We start from the raw sequence: 17,899 nt of genomic DNA, 5'->3' as shown, positions 1-17,899 counted from the left end.
CTGGTCCATTATAGTAAGTCTCCGGTCACTATACACAGTCACTGGTCCATTATAGTAAGTCACCGGTCACTATACACCGTCACTGGTCCATTATAGTAAGTCACCGGTCACTATACACCGTCACTGGTCCATTATAGTAAGTCACCGGTCACTATACACAGTTACTGGTATATTATAGTAAGTCTCCGGTCACTATACACAGTCACTGGTCCATTATAGTAAGTCACCGGTCACTATACACCGTCACTGGTCCATTATAGTAAGTCACCGGTCACTATACACCGTCACTGGTCCATTATAGTAAGTCACCGGTCACTATACACAGTTACTGGTATATTATAGTAAGTCTCTGGTCACTATACACAGTCACTGGTCCATTATAGTAAGTCACCGGTCACTATACACAGTCACTGGTCCATTATAGTAAGTCACCGGTCACTATACACAGTCACTGGTCCATTATAGTAAGTCACCGGTCACTATACACAGTCACTGGTCCATTATAGTAAGTCACCGGTCACTATACACAGTTACTGGTCCATTATAGTAAGTCACCGGTCACTATACACCGTCACTGGTCCATTATAGTAAGTCACCGGTCACTATACACAGTTACTGGTATATTATAGTAAGTCACCGGTCACTATACACAGTCACTGGTCCATTATAGTAAGTCACCGGTCACTATACACAGTTACTGGTATATTATAGTAAGTCACCGGTCACTATACACAGTCACTGGTCCATTATAGTAAGTCACCGGTCACTATACACAGTCACTGGTCCATTATAGTAAGTCACCGGTCACTATACACAGTTACTGGTATATTATAGTAAGTCACCGGTCACTATACACCGTCACTGGTCCATTATAGTAAGTCTCCGGTCACTATACACCATCACTGGTCCATTATAGTAAGTCACCGGTCACTATACACAGTTACTGGTATATTATAGTAAGTCTCTGGTCACTATACACAGTCACTGGTCCATTATAGTAAGTCACCGGTCACTATACACAGTCACTGGTCCATTATAGTAAGTCACCGGTCACTATACACAGTCACTGGTCCATTATAGTAAGTCACCGGTCACTATACACAGTCACTGGTCCATTATAGTAAGTCTCCGGTCACTATAGACAGTCACTGGTCCATTATAGTAAGTCTCCGGTCACTATACACAGTCACTGGTCGATTATAGTAAGTCACCGGTCACTATACACAGTCACTGGTATATTATAGTAAGTCTCCGGTCACTATACACAGTCACTGGTATATTATAGTAAGTCTCCGGTCACTATACACAGTCACTGGTATATTATAGTAAGTCTCCGGTCACTATACTGTCACGCTCCCCGGGTCCTCGGCTCCCCTTCCCGGGTCTCCTGTCCCGCTCCCCGGCTCACCTGCCACGCTCCCCGCGTCCCAGTCTCTTGTGCCCGTCCTTTCTAGGCTCCCTGGCCGCCGATCCCGGCGCCCGACGGCCTCCCAGGCCCTGGCCGGCTCCCCTGCGTCCTCCTCTCAGCCTCCTTCCCTGGCTTCTGGCACCCGGGCCGCGCGCATGCGCATTAGGGCGCGCGCGCGGTCACTGACCCTTTCTTAAAGGGCCAGCACCCATTAACAGGAAATGAGGTTAGACAGGTACGGGGTATAAAGGGGGTTCTTGTCCAAGGGGGCGGGGCCTGATCTTCGTGTTTTCTGAGCTAGGAGTCAGGTCTCCTTGTGTTTTCCTGCCATACTTACGTATCTCTCTTCTAGAGCTGATCCCGCCTCGCCATCCAGTCCTGCTGAATCCCGAGCCCCGCACGCTGTCCGTCTGCCATCTGACAGTCCGTACCATCTCGGATCCCTGCGGTGACCCGTCATCTTGCTCCAAAGGTTCCGGACCCCGCCTGACATCATCTTGGCTTCCGAACCTGAGCTACGTCACCCGGACTGCCATCTGTGACTCCGTGGTCCCAGGGACTCCTCCGCTACCTTCACTTGCACGGACTGTTCTGCTGCCCATCAGTGCTTCAGCTACCGGACTCCCTACCACCATCTTAGAGTTCGGCCCAGTGGATCCACCTCCTGGGTCTGCCCGACCGCCCGGCCCTGACAGTAAGATCAGGCCATGGATCCCGCTGCAGCACTATTGGCCCTGCAAGAGGAACTCCAACGCCAGCGTGAAGTCCAGACCCGCATGCTGCAATTTATGACCTCCATGGACACCCGCCTGTACACGTTACAAGCATCAATGACGCCTGCGGCAACCAGGTCCCCCACTAGGCAATCCACGGCTCCCGCACCAGTGGCAGCCGCGTCGGATGCCTCCCGACTCCGTTTGGCGTCACCACCTCGTTATGCTGGAGATCCCAAGACCTGCAGGGGCTTCATAAACCAATGTTCCCTTCATTTCACGCAGCTGCCACATCTGTTTGCCTCCGACCAAGCCAAGGTCGCCTTCATCATGTCTCACCTGGAGGGCGAGGCACTGGCGTGGATGAACCCCTTGTGGGAGAAGGAGGACCCCATGACCAAGGATCTTCAAGAGTTCCTGCAGGCCTTTCGCAGTACCTTTGACGAGCCGGGACGCGCCTCTGCGTCTGCTTCATCACTTCTCCGCCTACGTCAAGGAACACTGACGGTGGGCCAATACGCCATCCGTTTCCGCACTTTGGCTTCTGAACTCGGGTGGAATAATGAGGCCCTGACAGCCGCCTTCTGGGAAGGACTTTCGAGTCGCATCAAAGATGAGTTGGCGGGTCGTGACGTGCCCTCCACCCTAGATGCCCTGATTGCCCTAGCCACTCGAGTGGACATTCGTTTTCAGGAGCGCTCCAAAGAGCTGGTTCGTGAGCGACGTGCGGTACGGCACTCCTCCCCGCCACAGAAATCCTCTGTGCCACAGTCATCAACAGCTGGGATTCCTGTCCACGAACCCATGCAGGTTGACCGAGTACGACAGTCTGACCAACGTCGAGCAGAGCGGCTCGCCAAGGGCCTCTGCTTTTACTGCGGAGAGGACACACACCTCCTACGCTCCTGTCCGGAAAGGCCGGGAAACTCCAAAGCCTAGGGTTGGTAGGAGAGGCCACCCTAGGTGCTGGGACTCTCTCAGACCCAGTTATGTGGACGGTACAAGTATCAACAGGAGAGACGCGCTTCACGGCTGAGGCATACCTCGACTCCGGAGCAGCAGGCAATTTTATCCAGCAGGCCACGGTGGACAAATACCAGCTGCCTGTTACTCTACTCGAGAAGCCCCTACTGATTGCCTCGGTGGATGGGAGACCCCTCTCTGATACCATCTCCTGGATCACCAAGCCGGTGGAACTGCGTATCGGTGCTCTGCACACCGAGAACATCTCTCTCTACGTCCTTCCACACATGTCCCATCAAATCCTGCTGGGACTTCCTTGGTTGCGAACACACGAACCATCAGTCAGCTGGGGTACTGGCGAAATCACCCGTTGGGGCTCTGCCTGTCATGAAAGATGTATAAAGTCTATACAACCAGTCCGACGACCTCCGGTTCCTGAGTACCTACCGGGTCTGCCCTCGGCCTATTGGTCCTTCGCGGACGTTTTTGACAAGAAGGAGTCCGAGGTACTTCCGCCACACCGTCCCTACGATTGCGCCATCGACCTGCTCCCAGGAACAACACCACCTCGAGGACGGATATATCCGTTGTCTCCAGCCGAAACCAGGGCCATGTCCACCTACATCACGGAAAGCCTGGCAAAGGGATTCATCCGGAGATCCTCCTCTCCTGCGGGAGCAGGCTTCTTCTTCGTTAAGAAGAAAGAGGGTGACCTACGCCCATGCATTGACTACCGGGGCTTGAATCAGATTACCATAAAAAACAAGTACCCCCTACCGCTCATCCCCGAATTATTCGATCGGCTCAGAGGAGCCCGTGTGTTCACCAAACTGGATCTTCGGGGTGCCTACAACCTAGTTCGTATCCGCTCTGGAGATGAATGGAAGACCGCGTTTAATACTCGCGATGGGCACTATGAATACTGCGTGATGCCCTTCGGTCTGTGTAACGCTCCTGCCGTATTCCAAGAACTGGTGAACGACATTTTCCGGGACCTCCTCTACGTATGTGTAGTAGTGTATCTGGATGACATCCTTGTCTTCTCTCCGGACCTCCAGACCCACAGAGAGAACGTAAAGCTGGTTCTACAAAGACTGAGAGAGAATCATCTCTACGCCAAATATGAAAAGTGCGTCTTTGAGCAGTCTTCTCTTCCTTTCCTGGGATACATCATCTCGGGTACTGGGCTGCAGATGGATCCAAAGAAGGTCTCCTCCATCCTCCACTGGCCTCCCCCGTCTGGACTGAAGGCAATCCAACGGTTCCTGGGATTTGCCAACTACTACCGCCAGTTTATCCCTCACTTCTCCGCCCTGACTGCTCCTCTCTCCGCTCTGACCAAAAAGGAGGCTAATCCAAAGGACTGGTCACCTGCGGCCGACGCCGCGTTTTGCTCCCTGAAGCGAGCATTCGCCTCCTCTCCTGTACTCCACCGACCGGAGTTAAACCGCCAGTTCACCTTAGAGGTGGATGCCTCCTCCTCAGGAGCCGGAGCAGTGCTCATGCAAAAATCCTCCTCCGGGAAGATGGTGACTTGCGGTTTCTTCTCTAAAAGCTTCTCAGCACCTGAACGTAATTACACCATCGGTGACCGAGAACTATTGGCGGTCAAACTGGCTCTGGAGGAGTGGCGCTACCTCCTGGAAGGAGCAGTGTACCCTGTGATTATCTACACGGACCACAAGAACCTGGAATACCTGCGGTCCGCTCAGCGACTGAACCCACGACAAGCCAGGTGGTCCTTATTCTTTGCCAGGTTTGACTTCCAGCTTCACTTCCGACCCGCAGACAAGAATATACGCGCTGATGCCTTGTCTAGGTCTCTCATGCCTCTGGAGCAGGAGGAAGAGACTACCCAACCTATCATCTCTCCTAGCAAGATTGTTCCGGTGGCCCCTGTCACTCTGGCCCAGATACCACCCGGGAAGACCTATGTCTCTGAGACCGACAGGCAAAAAGTGTTACACTGGGGTCATGCCTCGAAAACAGCCGGCCATGCAGGCCAGAAGAGAACATGGGGTGCGATTGTACGCCATTACTGGTGGCCATCCCTTCGCACGGACGTTGCCGCCTGTGTCTCTGCCTGCCCCTCTTGTGCCAGGAACAAGACGCCCAAACACCTGCCCTATGGCCGTCTTCTGCCTCTGCCGATACCCTCAGTTCCATGGCAACACATAGCGATGGACTTTATTACGGACTTGCCAGTATCATCCGGACACACAGTCATATGGGTCGTGGTGGATCGGTTCTCCAAAATGGCTCACTTCGTCCCTATGCCCGGACTGCCCTCTGCTCAGGAACTCGCGGAAGCCTATATACAACATATCTTCCGCTTGCATGGCTTTCCTTCCCACATCGTGTCCGACAGAGGAACTCAGTTCACCTCCCGCTTCTGGAGGGCTCTCTGCAAACATCTGGGAGTGACTCTGGACTTTTCTTCCGCTTACCATCCTCAGTCTAATGGCCAAGTGGAAAGGGTCAATCAAATCTTGACCTCCTTCTTACGTCACTATGTCAACGCCCATCACGACGACTGGTCCACGCTTCTGCCTTGGGCTGAATTCTCCCATAACCACCACGTCAGTGAGTCGTCCTCCAAATCTCCCTTCCATGTCGTTTACGGACTGCAGCCTTCCGTCCCGTTGCCTATATCCCCTTCTTCGGATGTCCCTGCTGCTGATACTGTAGCCCGTGACTTCGCTACTATTTGGGACTCTGTCAAGGCGTCCCTTGGGCGCGCTTCCCAGCGGATGAAGAAACACGCTGACAAAAGGCGTCTAGACCCTCCGTGTTTCTCTCCTGGTGACCTGGTCTGGCTTGCTTCCCAGTACATCCGACTGAAGATACCTTCCTACAAGCTGGGTCCTCGCTACATCGGGCCGTTTAAGGTCCTCAGCAAGATCAATGAGGTCTCCTACAAACTGAGGCTTCCGACCACGATGAAAATACCCAACTCCTTCCACGTCTCTCTACTCAAGCCGGTGTTCCTTGGTCCCTTCTCCGCTGCTGCCAGTCCGGCTCCTCCTCCCATTGCTGAGGACGACATCTATGCGGTAAGGGATATCGTGGCCATGAAGACTGTTCGTGGCCGGCAGTTCTTCCTGGTGGACTGGGAGGGGTATGGTCCTGAGGATAGATCCTGGGAACCCAGGGAGAACGTGGGCTCTCCTCTGATCCGTGCCTTCATGTCCCGGTTGCGGGGAGGGGGGCGTGGGGAGGGGGGTACTGTCACGCTCCCCGGGTCCTCGGCTCCCCTTCCCGGGTCTCCTGTCCCGCTCCCCGGCTCACCTGCCACGCTCCCCGCGTCCCAGTCTCTTGTGCCCGTCCTTTCTAGGCTCCCTGGCCGCCGATCCCGGCGCCCGACGGCCTCCCAGGCCCTGGCCGGCTCCCCTGCGTCCTCCTCTCAGCCTCCTTCCCTGGCTTCTGGCACCCGGGCCGCGCGCATGCGCATTAGGGCGCGCGCGCGGTCACTGACCCTTTCTTAAAGGGCCAGCGCCCATTAACAGGAAATGAGGTTAGACAGGTACGGGGTATAAAGGGGGTTCTTGTCCAAGGGGGCGGGGCCTGATCTTCGTGTTTTCTGAGCTAGGAGTCAGGTCTCCTTGTGTTTTCCTGCCATACTTACGTATCTCTCTTCTAGAGCTGATCCCGCCTCGCCATCCAGTCCTGCTGAATCCCGAGCCCCGCACGCTGTCCGTCTGCCATCTGACAGTCCGTACCATCTCGGATCCCTGCGGTGACCCGTCATCTTGCTCCAAAGGTTCCGGACCCCGCCTGACATCATCTTGGCTTCCGAACCTGAGCTACGTCACCCGGACTGCCATCTGTGACTCCGTGGTCCCAGGGACTCCTCCGCTACCTTCACTTGCACGGACTGTTCTGCTGCCCATCAGTGCTTCAGCTACCGGACTCCCTACCACCATCTTAGAGTTCGGCCCAGTGGATCCACCTCCTGGGTCTGCCCGACCGCCCGGCCCTGACATATACACAGTCACTGGTATATTATAGTAAGTCTCCGGTCACTATACACAGTCACTGGTATATTATAGTAAGTCTCCGGTCACTATACACAGTCACTGGTATATTATAGTAAGTCTCCGGTCACTATACACAGTCACTGGTATATTATAGTAAGTCTCCGGTCACTATACACAGTCACTGGTATATTATAGTAAGTCTCCGGTCACTATACACAGTCACTGGTATATTATAGTAAGTCTCCGGTCACTATACACAGTCACTGGTATATTATAGTAAGTCTCCGGTCACTATACACAGTCACTGGTATATTATAGTAAGTCTCCGGTCACTATACACAGTCACTGGTCCATTATAGTAAGTCACCGGTCACTATACACAGTCACTGGTCCATTATAGTAAGTCTCCGGTCACTATACACAGTCACTGATCTCCATGGACAGTAACAACCTTAGAAAGCAGCATTTTATTCCAGATCACCACCCTGCGGTGTATGGAGGTCCTCGGACCCGTACATGGTGGGCCACTACAGGACGCTTTGCCCCGGGCTGTTGGGGCCGGGCAGATATTGGCTCAGGAACGCGGGGTGAATCAGGTCTCCGGGGTGGCTCATCATTACGTCGTACACACTCTTGTTGGGCGGCACGGCCCTCAGCATACTGTCCAGATCCAGTGTGGGGGCCGGGCATTGCTGCTGGGGTCTGGGGCTGGTGGGCTGCGGAAGGAGCCCCCAGTATGGAGGCGTCATGTACGGAGAAGGTCCATAGTTATAGTAAGGAAACTGTGGGAACGGGAAGAAGGGAAGTGTGCTGGGGGGAGCCACCACGTTGGGCGGCACATACTTGGTGTAAGACGTTGGCAGCTCTGAGGGAACTAATGCAGCTTTAGATGGCGGCTCAGGTGGAGAACCATCAGCACTGGCATCAGAACTACTGCTCTCATCTTCTCTGTCCCGTTTTGCAGACTCTTGTGGAGAAGTCCTGGGAACCTCCCTGCAATGGTCCGGACTCTGGTCACAGCTGAGAGGGGACATGGTGGCCAGACTGGTGGTGGAGTGGGTGCTGGGGAGGCTCGGACTGTGGGAGCTCTGCAGAGACTGAGAGGAGTCACTCAGGTGCGGTGTGGACCCCAAGAGGTGGGGGGTCAGGGGGTCATCTTGTTCATGGTCCTCTTCTGTCTTGGAGACATCTGGAAGATCAACGTCCTGGAGATCATGGAGTAAAGAGTCAATGGTGAAGGAGCTGTGCAGTTTGCCTGTGGAGTGGAGATGATGAGCGTCTTCCCCTGTGGAGGTGGCGCTGGAGTAGTTACTGCCGGGCATCTGCTGGTCGAGCTCTCCGCTACCGCCATACTTGTAGTTGTGGAGAATGTAGGGCGACAAGTCGAGGATGAAGCTCTCTGCTCCTCCCCTAGATATGACCGTGTTCTGCAACTTCATGGCGTCCAAGGGGATCCGGCTCACGTCTACCGACCAAAAGTTACCTTTAGCCTGAGGCTTTCCCGGATCCTTCAGCACCTACAAGAAACAGAGACGCATCAGACCCTTATAGGGAATCTGCTCAAGGAAGACCGTAAATGTGAGTCCACCATGGAAGAGTCTGCAGAGGAACCAAGGAAGGAGTCAGAGACAACATGTACAGTGACCTCAGAAGACGAGGGAAAGCCACCCCAGACAAGGAGTGAAACCACCGCACACTGATCACAGAAGACGAGCGAAACACCATCCAACACTGACCACGGAAGACGAGCGAAACAACCACACACTGACCGCAGAGGACGAGCAAAACCACCACACACTGACCGCAGAGGACGAGCAAAACCACCACACACTGACCGCAGAGGACGAGCAAAACCAACACTGACCACAGAAGACGAGCAAAACCACCATACACTGATCACAGAAGACGAACGAAACACCATCCAACACTGAACGCAGAGGACGAGCGAAACAGCACCCAATACTTAACGCAGGGGAGCAGCAAAACCAATACTGACCACTGAGGACGAGCGAAACACCACCCCACACTGACCGCAGAGGATGAGTGAAACACCACCACATACTGACCACAGAAGACGAGCGGATCACCACCACATACTGACCTCAGAAGATGAACGAGACAGCACCACCAAACACTGACCACAGAAGACGAGTGAAACCACCACACACTGACGGCAGAAGATGAACTAAACACCACCCAGCACTGAACGCAAAGGACGAGCGAAACCAATACTGACCGCAGAGGACGAGCGAAACCACCACACACTGACCGCAGAGGTTGAGCAAAACAGCACCCAACACTGACCACAGAGGATGAACAAAACACAGTCCCACACTGACTACAGAGGACGAGCAAAAGAGCACCCAACACTGACTGCAGAGGAGCAGCGAAACCAATACTGAGCACTGAGGATGAGCGAAACCACCATACACTAACCGCAGAGGAAGAGCGAAACACCACCCAGCACTGACCAGAGGACAAACGAAACCACCACACACTGACTGCAGAGGACGAGCGAAACCACCATCCTACACTGACTGCAGAGGATGAGCGAAACAGCATCCAACACTAACCGCAGGGAAGCAGCGAAACCACCACACACTGACCACGAAGACGAGTGAAACAACACCCAGCACTGACCACAGAAGACGAGGGACAGCCACCTCAGACAAGGAGCGAAACCACCACACACTGACCACAGAAGACGAGTTAAACATCACTCCACATTGACCACAGAAGACGAGCAAAACACGACCACACACTGACCACAGAAGACGAGCGAAACCACCACCACACACTGACCACAGAAGACGAGCGAAACACCACCACACACTGACCTCAGAAGACGAGCGAAACACCACCCCACATTGACCAGAGAAGACAAGCAAAACCACCACCACACATTGACCACAGAAGACGAGCGAAACACCACCACACACTGACCAGAGAAGACAAGCAAAACCACCACCACACACTGACCTCAGAAGACGAGTGAAACACCACCCCACATTGACCAGAGAAGACAAGCAAAACCACCACCACACACTGACCTCAGAAGACGAGTGAAACACCACCCCACATTGACCAGAGAAGACAAGCAAAACCACCACCACACACTGACCTCAGAAGACAAGCGAAACACCACCACCAAACACTGACCAGAGAAGACGAGCAAAACCACCACCACACACTGACCTCAGAAGACAAGCAAAACCACCACCACACACTGACCTCAGAAGACGAGCAAAACCACCACCACACACTGACCTCAGAAGACGAGCAAAACCACCACCACACACTGACCTCAGAAGACAAGCGAAACACCACCCCACACTGACCTCAGAAGACGAGCAAAACCACCACCACACACTGACCTCAGAAGACGAGCAAAACCACCACCACACACTGACCTCAGAAGACGAGCAAAACCACCACCACACACTGACCTCAGAAGACAAGCGAAACACCACCCCACACTGACCTCAGAAGACGAGTGAAACACCACCCCACACTGACCTCAGAGAATGAGCGAAAAACTACCCCACACAAACTGCAGAGGACGAGCAAAACACCACCCAACACTGTACAATGTGTATATACAAGAGGAGCGGCACTGTGCAGTGTATATACAGGAGGAGCGGCACTGTGCAGTGTATATACAGGAGGAGTGGCACTGTGCAGTGTATATACAGGAGGAGCAGTACTGTGCAGTGTATATACAGGAGGAGCGGCACTGTGCAGTGTATATACAGGAGGAGTGGTACTGTGCAGTGTATATACAGGAGGAGCGGTACTGTGCAGTGTATATACAGGAGGAGTGGTACTGTGCAGTCTATATACAGGTGGTGTGGTACTGTGCAGTGTATATACAGGAGGAGCAGTACTGTGCAGTGTGTATATACAGGAGGAGCGGCACTGTGCAGTGTATATACAGGAGGAGCGGCACTGTGCAGTGTATATACAGGAGGAGCGGCACTGTGCAGTGTATATACAGGAGGAGCTGCACTGTGCAGTGTATATACAGGAGGAGCGGCACTGTGCAGTGTATATACAGGAGGAGCTGCACTGTGCAGTGTGTATACAGGAGGAGTGGTACTGTGCAGTGTGTATACAGGAGGAGCGGCACTGTGCAGTGTATATACAGGAGGAGCGGTACTGTGCAGTGTATATACAGGAGGAGCGGCACTGTGCAGTGTATATACAGGAGGAGTGGTACTGTGCAGTGTGTATACAAGAGGAGCGGCACTGTGCAGTGTATATACAGGAGGAGCTGCACTGTGCAGTGTGTATACAGGAGGAGTGGTACTGTGCAGTGTGTATACAGGAGGAGCGGCACTGTGCAGTGTATATACAGGAGGAGCGGTACTGTGCAGTGTATATACAGGAGGAGTGGTACTGTGCAGTGTATATACAGGAGGAGTGGTACTGTGCAGTGTGTATACAGGAGGAGCTGCACTGTGCAGTGTATATACAGGAGGAGCTGCACTGTGCAGTGTATATACAGGAGGAGCTGCACTGTGCAGTGTATATACAGGAGGAGCTGCACTGTGCAGTGTATATACAGGAGGAGCGGTACTGTGCAGTGTATATACAGGAGGAGTGGTACTGTGCAGTGTGTATACAGGAGGAGCGGTACTGTGCAGTGTGTATACAGGAGGAGCGGTACTGTGCAGTGTATATACAGGAGGAGTGGTACTGTGCAGTGTATATACAGGAGGAGCGGCACTGTGCAGTGTATATACAGGAGGAGTGGTACTGTGCAGTGTATATACAGGAGGAGCGGTACTGTGCAGTGTATATACAGGAGGAGTGGTACTGTGCAGTGTATATACAGGAGGAGTGGTACTGTGCAGTGTATATACAGGAGGAGCGGTACTGTGCAGTGTATATACAGGAGGAGTGGTACTGTGCAGTGTATATACAGGAGGAGTGGTACTGTGCAGTGTATATACAGGAGGAGCGGCACTGTGCAGTGTATATACAGGAGGAGTGGCACTGTGCAGTGTATATACAGGAGGAGCGGCACTGTGCAGTGTATATACAGGAGGAGTGGCACTGTGCAGTGTATATACAGGAGGAGTGGTACTGTGCAGTGTATATACAGGAGGAGTGGTACTGTGCCTTTTGGAAGCAGTCGTTGGATGACAGGTTGTGCCGCACCGAGTCCTTCCATCCCATGTAGTCTCCTTTAAAGAACGGGAACAGGATTTCTATGTTTTTAATAATCTGTGAGAGAAAGAGAAGGATCATTCAGGAGTGATTGTGCGCACTGGCCGGTGTCAGGAGGGAGATAAGGGGCAGATTGGGATCAGCCTGTGATTGTGGCTCTCAGCGGGGTCCGCCATTATCCCACAGCTGTCACTCAGAGGTGCCACATCCACAGCCCCCCACCGAGACCCCAGTCACCGGCCGAGGGTCCTGACCTTTTGCCTCCAGGTTACGTTTACTGTAAGAGATGACAATCCAGAGTTATCAGCTGCGTGTGAATGAGGCCGACCCCCACCACATTGTCCAGCACTACCCCCAAATATCCAGTGCCCTCCACCACCACACTGTGTGCAGCACTACCCCCAAATATCCAGTGCCCTCCACCACCACACTGTGTGCAGCACTACCCCCAAATATCCAGTGCCCCCCCACACTGTGTCCAGCACTACCCCAAATATCCAGTGCCCCCCCACACTGTGTCCAGCACTACCCCCAAATATCCAGTGCCCCCCCACACTGTGTCCAGCACTACCCCCAAATATCCAGTGCCCCCCCACACTGTGTCCAGCGCTACCCCCAAATATCCAGTGCCCTCCACCACCACACTGTGTGCAGCACTACCCCCAAATATCCAGTGCCCTCCACCACCACACTGTGTGCAGCACTACCCCCAAATATCCAGTGCCCTCCACCACCACACTGTGTCCAGCACTACCCCCAAATATCCAGTGCCCTCCACCACCACACTGTGTGCAGCACTACCCCCAAATATCCAGTGCCCCCCCACACTGTGTCCAGCACTACCCCAAATATCCAGTGCCCCCCCACACTGTGTCCAGCACTACCCCCAAATATCCAGTGCCCCCCCCACACTGTGTCCAGCACTACCCCCAAATATCCAGTGCCCCCCCATACTGTGTCCAGCGCTACCCCCAAATATCCAGTGCCCTCCACCACCACACTGTGTGCAGCACTACCCCCAAATATCCAGTGCCCTCCACCACCACACTGTGTGCAGCACTACCCCCAAATATCCAGTGCCCCCCCACACTGTGTCCAGCACTACCCCCAAATATCCAGTGCCCCCCCACACTGTGTCCAGCGCTACCCCCAAATATCCAGTGCCCCCCCACACTGTGTCCAGCGCTACCCCCAAATATCCAGTGCGCCCCCACACTGTGTCCAGCACTACCCCCAAATATCCAGTGCCCCCCCACACTGTGTCCAGCGCTACCCCCAAATATCCAGTGCCCTCCACCACCACACTGTGTGCAGCACTACCCCCAAATATCCAGTGCCCTCCACCACCACACTGTGTGCAGCACTACCCCCAAATATCCAGTGCCCCCCCACACTGTGTCCAGCGCTACCCCCAAATATCCAGTGCCCTCCACCACCACACTGTGTCCAGCACTACCCCCAAATATCCAGTGCCCTCCACCACCACACTGTGTGCAGCACTACCCCCAAATATCCAGTGCCCCCCCCACACTGTGTCCAGCACTACCCCCAAATATCCAGTGCCCTCCACCACCACATTGTATCCAGCACTACCCCCAAATATCCAGTGCCCCCCACATTGTGTCCAGCACTACCCCCAAATATCCAGTGCCCCCCCCACATTGTGTCCAGCACTACCCACAAATATCCAGTGCCCCCCCCACATTGTGTCCAGCACTACCCCCAAATATCCAGTGCCCTCCACCACCACATTGTATCCAGCACTACCCCCAAATATCCAGTGCCCCCCCACACTGTGTCCAGCACTACCCCCAAATATCCAGTGCCCCCCCACACTGTGTCCAGCGCTACCCCCAAATATCCAGTGCCCCCCCACACTGTGTCCAGCGCTACCCCCAAATATCCAGTGCGCCCCCACACTGTGTCCAGCACTACCCCCAAATATCCAGTGCCCCCCCACACTGTGTCCAGCGCTACCCCCAAATATCCAGTGCCCCCCCACACTGTGTCCAGCGCTACCCCCAAATATCCAGTGCCCCCCCACACTGTGTCCAGCACTACCCCCAAATATCCAGTGCCCCCCCACACTGTGTCCAGCGCTACCCCCAAATATCCAGTGCCCTCCACCACCACACTGTGTCCAGCACTACCCCCAAATATCCAGTGCCCCCCACATTGTGTCCAGCACTACCCCCAAATATCCAGTGCCCTCCACCACCACATTGTATCCAGCACTACCCCCAAATATCCAGTGCCCCCCACATTGTGTCCAGCACTACCCCCAAATATCCAGTGCCCCCCCCACATTGTGTCCAGCACTACCCACAAATATCCAGTGCCCCCCCCACATTGTGTCCAGCACTACCCCCAAATATCCAGTGCCCTCCACCACCACATTGTATCCAGCACTACCCCCAAATATCCAGTGCCCCCCCACACTGTGTCCAGCACTACCCCCAAATATCCAGTGCCCTCCACCACCACATTGTATCCAGCACTACCCCCAAATATCCAGTGCCCCCCCACATTGTATCCAGCACTACCCCCAAATATCCAGTGCCCCCCCCCACATTGTGTCCAGCACTACCCCCAAATATCCAGTGCCCCCCACCAAATTGTCCAGCACTACCCCCAAATATCCAGTGCCCCCCACCAAATTGTCCAGCACTACCCCCAAATATCCAGTGCCCCCCCACACTGTGTCCAGCACTACCCCCAAATATCCAGTGCCCTCCACCACCACACTGTGCCAGCACTACCCCCAAATATCCAGTGCCCCCCCCCCACACTGTGTCCAGCACTACCCCCAAATATCCAGTGCCTCCCCACATTGTGTCCAGCACTACCCCCAAATATCCAGTGCCCCCCCCACATTGTGTCCAGCACTACCCCCAAATATCCAGTGCCCTCCACCACCACACTGTGCCAGCACTACCCCCAAATATCCAGTGCCCCCCCCCCCCACACTGTGTCCAGCACTACCCCCAAATATCCAGTGCCCCCCCACATTGTGTCCAGCACTACCCCCAAATATCCAGTGCCCCCCCCACATTGTGTCCAGCACTACCCCCAAATATCCAGTGCCCCCCCCACACTGTGTGCAGCACTACCCCCAAATATCCAGTGCCCCCCCCCACACTGTGTCCAGCACTACCCCCAAATATCCAGTGCCCCCCCCCACACTGTGTCCAGCACTACCCCCAAATATCCAGTGCCCCCCCACATTGTGTCCAGCACTACCCCCAAATATCCAGTGCCCCCCCCACATTGTGTCCAGCACTACCCCCAAATATCCAGTGCCCCCCACATTGTGTCCGTCAGTACCTCCCCCCCACACCCTGACACTGACACTGTGTCCCCCACTACCCCCCCCCTTAGTGTCCCCCACTATGGAGGTCAGTTACTTTTTAACCTCCATCTATATACAGTAATCCATTGCGCGGTGTCTTGGTCGGGGGTCCTCACGGAGGGGCGGTGTGTGCAATGTGGGGGTCTTCTGGGAAGCTTCCCCCATAGTGACACTACCCCCCCTCCCCGGGGGCGAGTCGCCACCATCCTATAATGACAGGATTAATGTAAGACAGATAAGACAGTGCGGCCGGACAATGGGGGGCTCAGCGCAGGGTCCGGGGGTCACTGACCCATCATAACGAGGATTGGGATACGCCACAGGCATCAAACACGGAGCCCCGGAGGGGGGCAGCGAGGACGTCTATAGGGATAAGTGGGGGCTACACAACGCATGAAGTGACCGCTGATACTGGTAATGTCCCAGTCTGACCAGTCCGCAGTACCGGGGGCCATCATCGATCAGACTCCCAGCACCACGTCACCTCATCTGCACAGACGGGCCCCTAACATAGACCCCCAAAGTGGCGGACACAAGTGACCATAATAGGGGGCCGTCACGTCCCCTAAACCAGGCAGGATGGGTGCGGAGCGAGACCACCAGAAGCACCGCACCTTCCCCATGTCCCCCAGAGCCAAGGACGCAAGGAAATGATAAGCGTGGTAACTCTACAGCAGTGACCCCGAGAGACTACAACCCCCAGCATGTCCTGCCATGTACTATGCTGGGAGTTGTAGTCCTCACGGGTGTCAGCGCTCACCTGGGAGAGCTTCAGCATCTTGTCTGGTGAGTTCTGGATGACGAGGGCGATCATGGCCAGGTAGGAGTAGGGCGGCTTGGAGTAACGCTGGTAGTTCTTCTTCAACATCTTGGGGGTCTTCTCGCCCTTTGTAGATCTTGGGTCAGGCGTCCCATTACTGACTGGATCTTCAGGGACAGACAGGGGTCTGCATTCAGCAGCCATGTCATAGACCTAGGGGTCCTGGCAGTAGGAGTTGAGGGTCTGCAGAATGGACAGGTCATGACTCTGCAGCCCCCGCCCTGTAAATAAGCTGCAGCACAAGGTGTAAGGGGGTCTGTCATGGAGATGGAGACCACTTCCCTCCAGACCTTTATCATGCAGATGAGACTTCAACAAGTGGACCAGGCTCCGGGAGGGGGGGGGGGGGGGGGGGAAACGACCTGTGGAGCCCAGAGGTGTGAAAGTGAGGGGGGCAAGAGCCAAATACTGGAGACCCCAGAGCCAACCATGGAGCCGCCAGCTAGCCAGGTCATCATAGGGGGGCGAGAGCCAAATACTGGAGACCCCAGAGCCCACAGATATCCAACATATCAGAGGGGTCAAGAGCCAAATACTGGAGACCTCAGAGCCCACCGATACCCAATATATCATATGAGGAAAAGCCAAATACTGGAGACCCCAGAGCCAACCATGGAGCCCACAGCTACCCAGGTCATCATAGGGGGCAAGAGCCAAATACTGGAGACCCCAGAGCCCACCGATACCCAACATATCATATATCATAGGAGGAAGAGCCAAATACTGGAGACCCCAGAACCAACCATGGAGCCCACAGCTACCCAGGTCATCATAGAGGGCAAGAGCCAAATACTGGAGACCCCAGAGCCCACCGATACCCAACATATCATAGGGAGCGAGAGCCAAATACTGGAGACCCCAGAGCCAACCATGGAGCCCACAGCTACCCAGGTCATCATAGGGGGGCGAGAGCCAAATACTGGAGACCCCAGAGCCCACCGATACCCAACATATCATAGGGGGTAAGAGCCAAATACTGGAGACCCCAGAGCCAACCATGGAGCCCACAGCTACCCAGGTCATCCTAGGGGGGCGAGAGCCAAATACTGGAGACCCCAGAGCCAACCATGGAGCCCACAGCTACCCAGGTCATCATAGGGGGGCGAGAGCCAAATACTGGAGACCCTAGAGCCAACCGATACCCAACATATCATATATCATAGGAGGAAGAGCCAAATACTGGAGACCCCAGAACCAACCATGGAACCCACAGCTACCCAGGTCATCATAGAGGGCAAGAGCCAAATACTGGAGACCCCAGAGCCCACCCATACCTAACATATCATATATCATAGGGAGCAAGAGCCAAATACTGGAGACCCCAGAGCCAACCATGGAGCCCACAGCTACCCAGGTCATCATAGGGGGGCGAGAGCCAAATACTGGAGACCCCAGAGCCCACCCATACCCAACATATCAAAGGGAGCAAGAGCCAAATACTGGAGACCCCAGAGCCCACAGATATCCAACATATCAGAGGGGTCAAGAGCCAAATACTGG

General features: G+C 54.6%; 1 protein-coding gene across 1 annotated transcript; it reads right to left on the bottom strand.

The window, feature by feature from the left end:
- Nucleotides 1–7,588: 7,588 nt before the first annotated feature.
- FOXH1 (forkhead box H1) lies at nt 7,589–16,543 on the bottom strand. The gene is made up of 3 exons (XM_075315983.1): nt 16,340–16,543; nt 12,183–12,287; nt 7,589–8,578 (listed from the first exon to the last, which is right to left on the bottom strand). Exons 1-3 carry the CDS (start codon nt 16,541–16,543, stop codon nt 7,589–7,591), a joined length of 1,299 nt encoding a protein of 432 aa, XP_075172098.1.
- Nucleotides 16,544–17,899: the final 1,356 nt, after the last annotated feature.

The sequence above is a fragment of the Anomaloglossus baeobatrachus genome, chromosome 6, assembly GCF_048569485.1.
Source record: "Anomaloglossus baeobatrachus isolate aAnoBae1 chromosome 6, aAnoBae1.hap1, whole genome shotgun sequence".
In the NCBI taxonomy this organism is placed as follows: Eukaryota; Metazoa; Chordata; class Amphibia; order Anura; family Aromobatidae; genus Anomaloglossus; species Anomaloglossus baeobatrachus.
Note: the sequence above shows the minus strand (reverse complement) of the source record. Positions and strands in the feature narration are given on the sequence as shown.

What these genes read in the sequence shown, in the direction of transcription:
- FOXH1 (XM_075315983.1), bottom strand. Translation starts at nt 16,543, where the DNA reads ATGGCTGCTGAATGCAGACCCCTGTCTGTCCCTGAAGATCCAGTCAGT. An exon ending in AGATGCTGAAGCTCTCCCAG is followed by an intron (nt 12,288 to 16,339) that starts GTGAGCGCTGAC and finishes TTTCTCTCACAG; the next exon opens with ATTATTAAAAACATAGAAAT. An exon ending in CCAACGACTGCTTCCAAAAG is followed by an intron (nt 8,579 to 12,182) that starts GCACAGTACCAC and finishes TGTTTCTTGTAG; the next exon opens with GTGCTGAAGGATCCGGGAAA.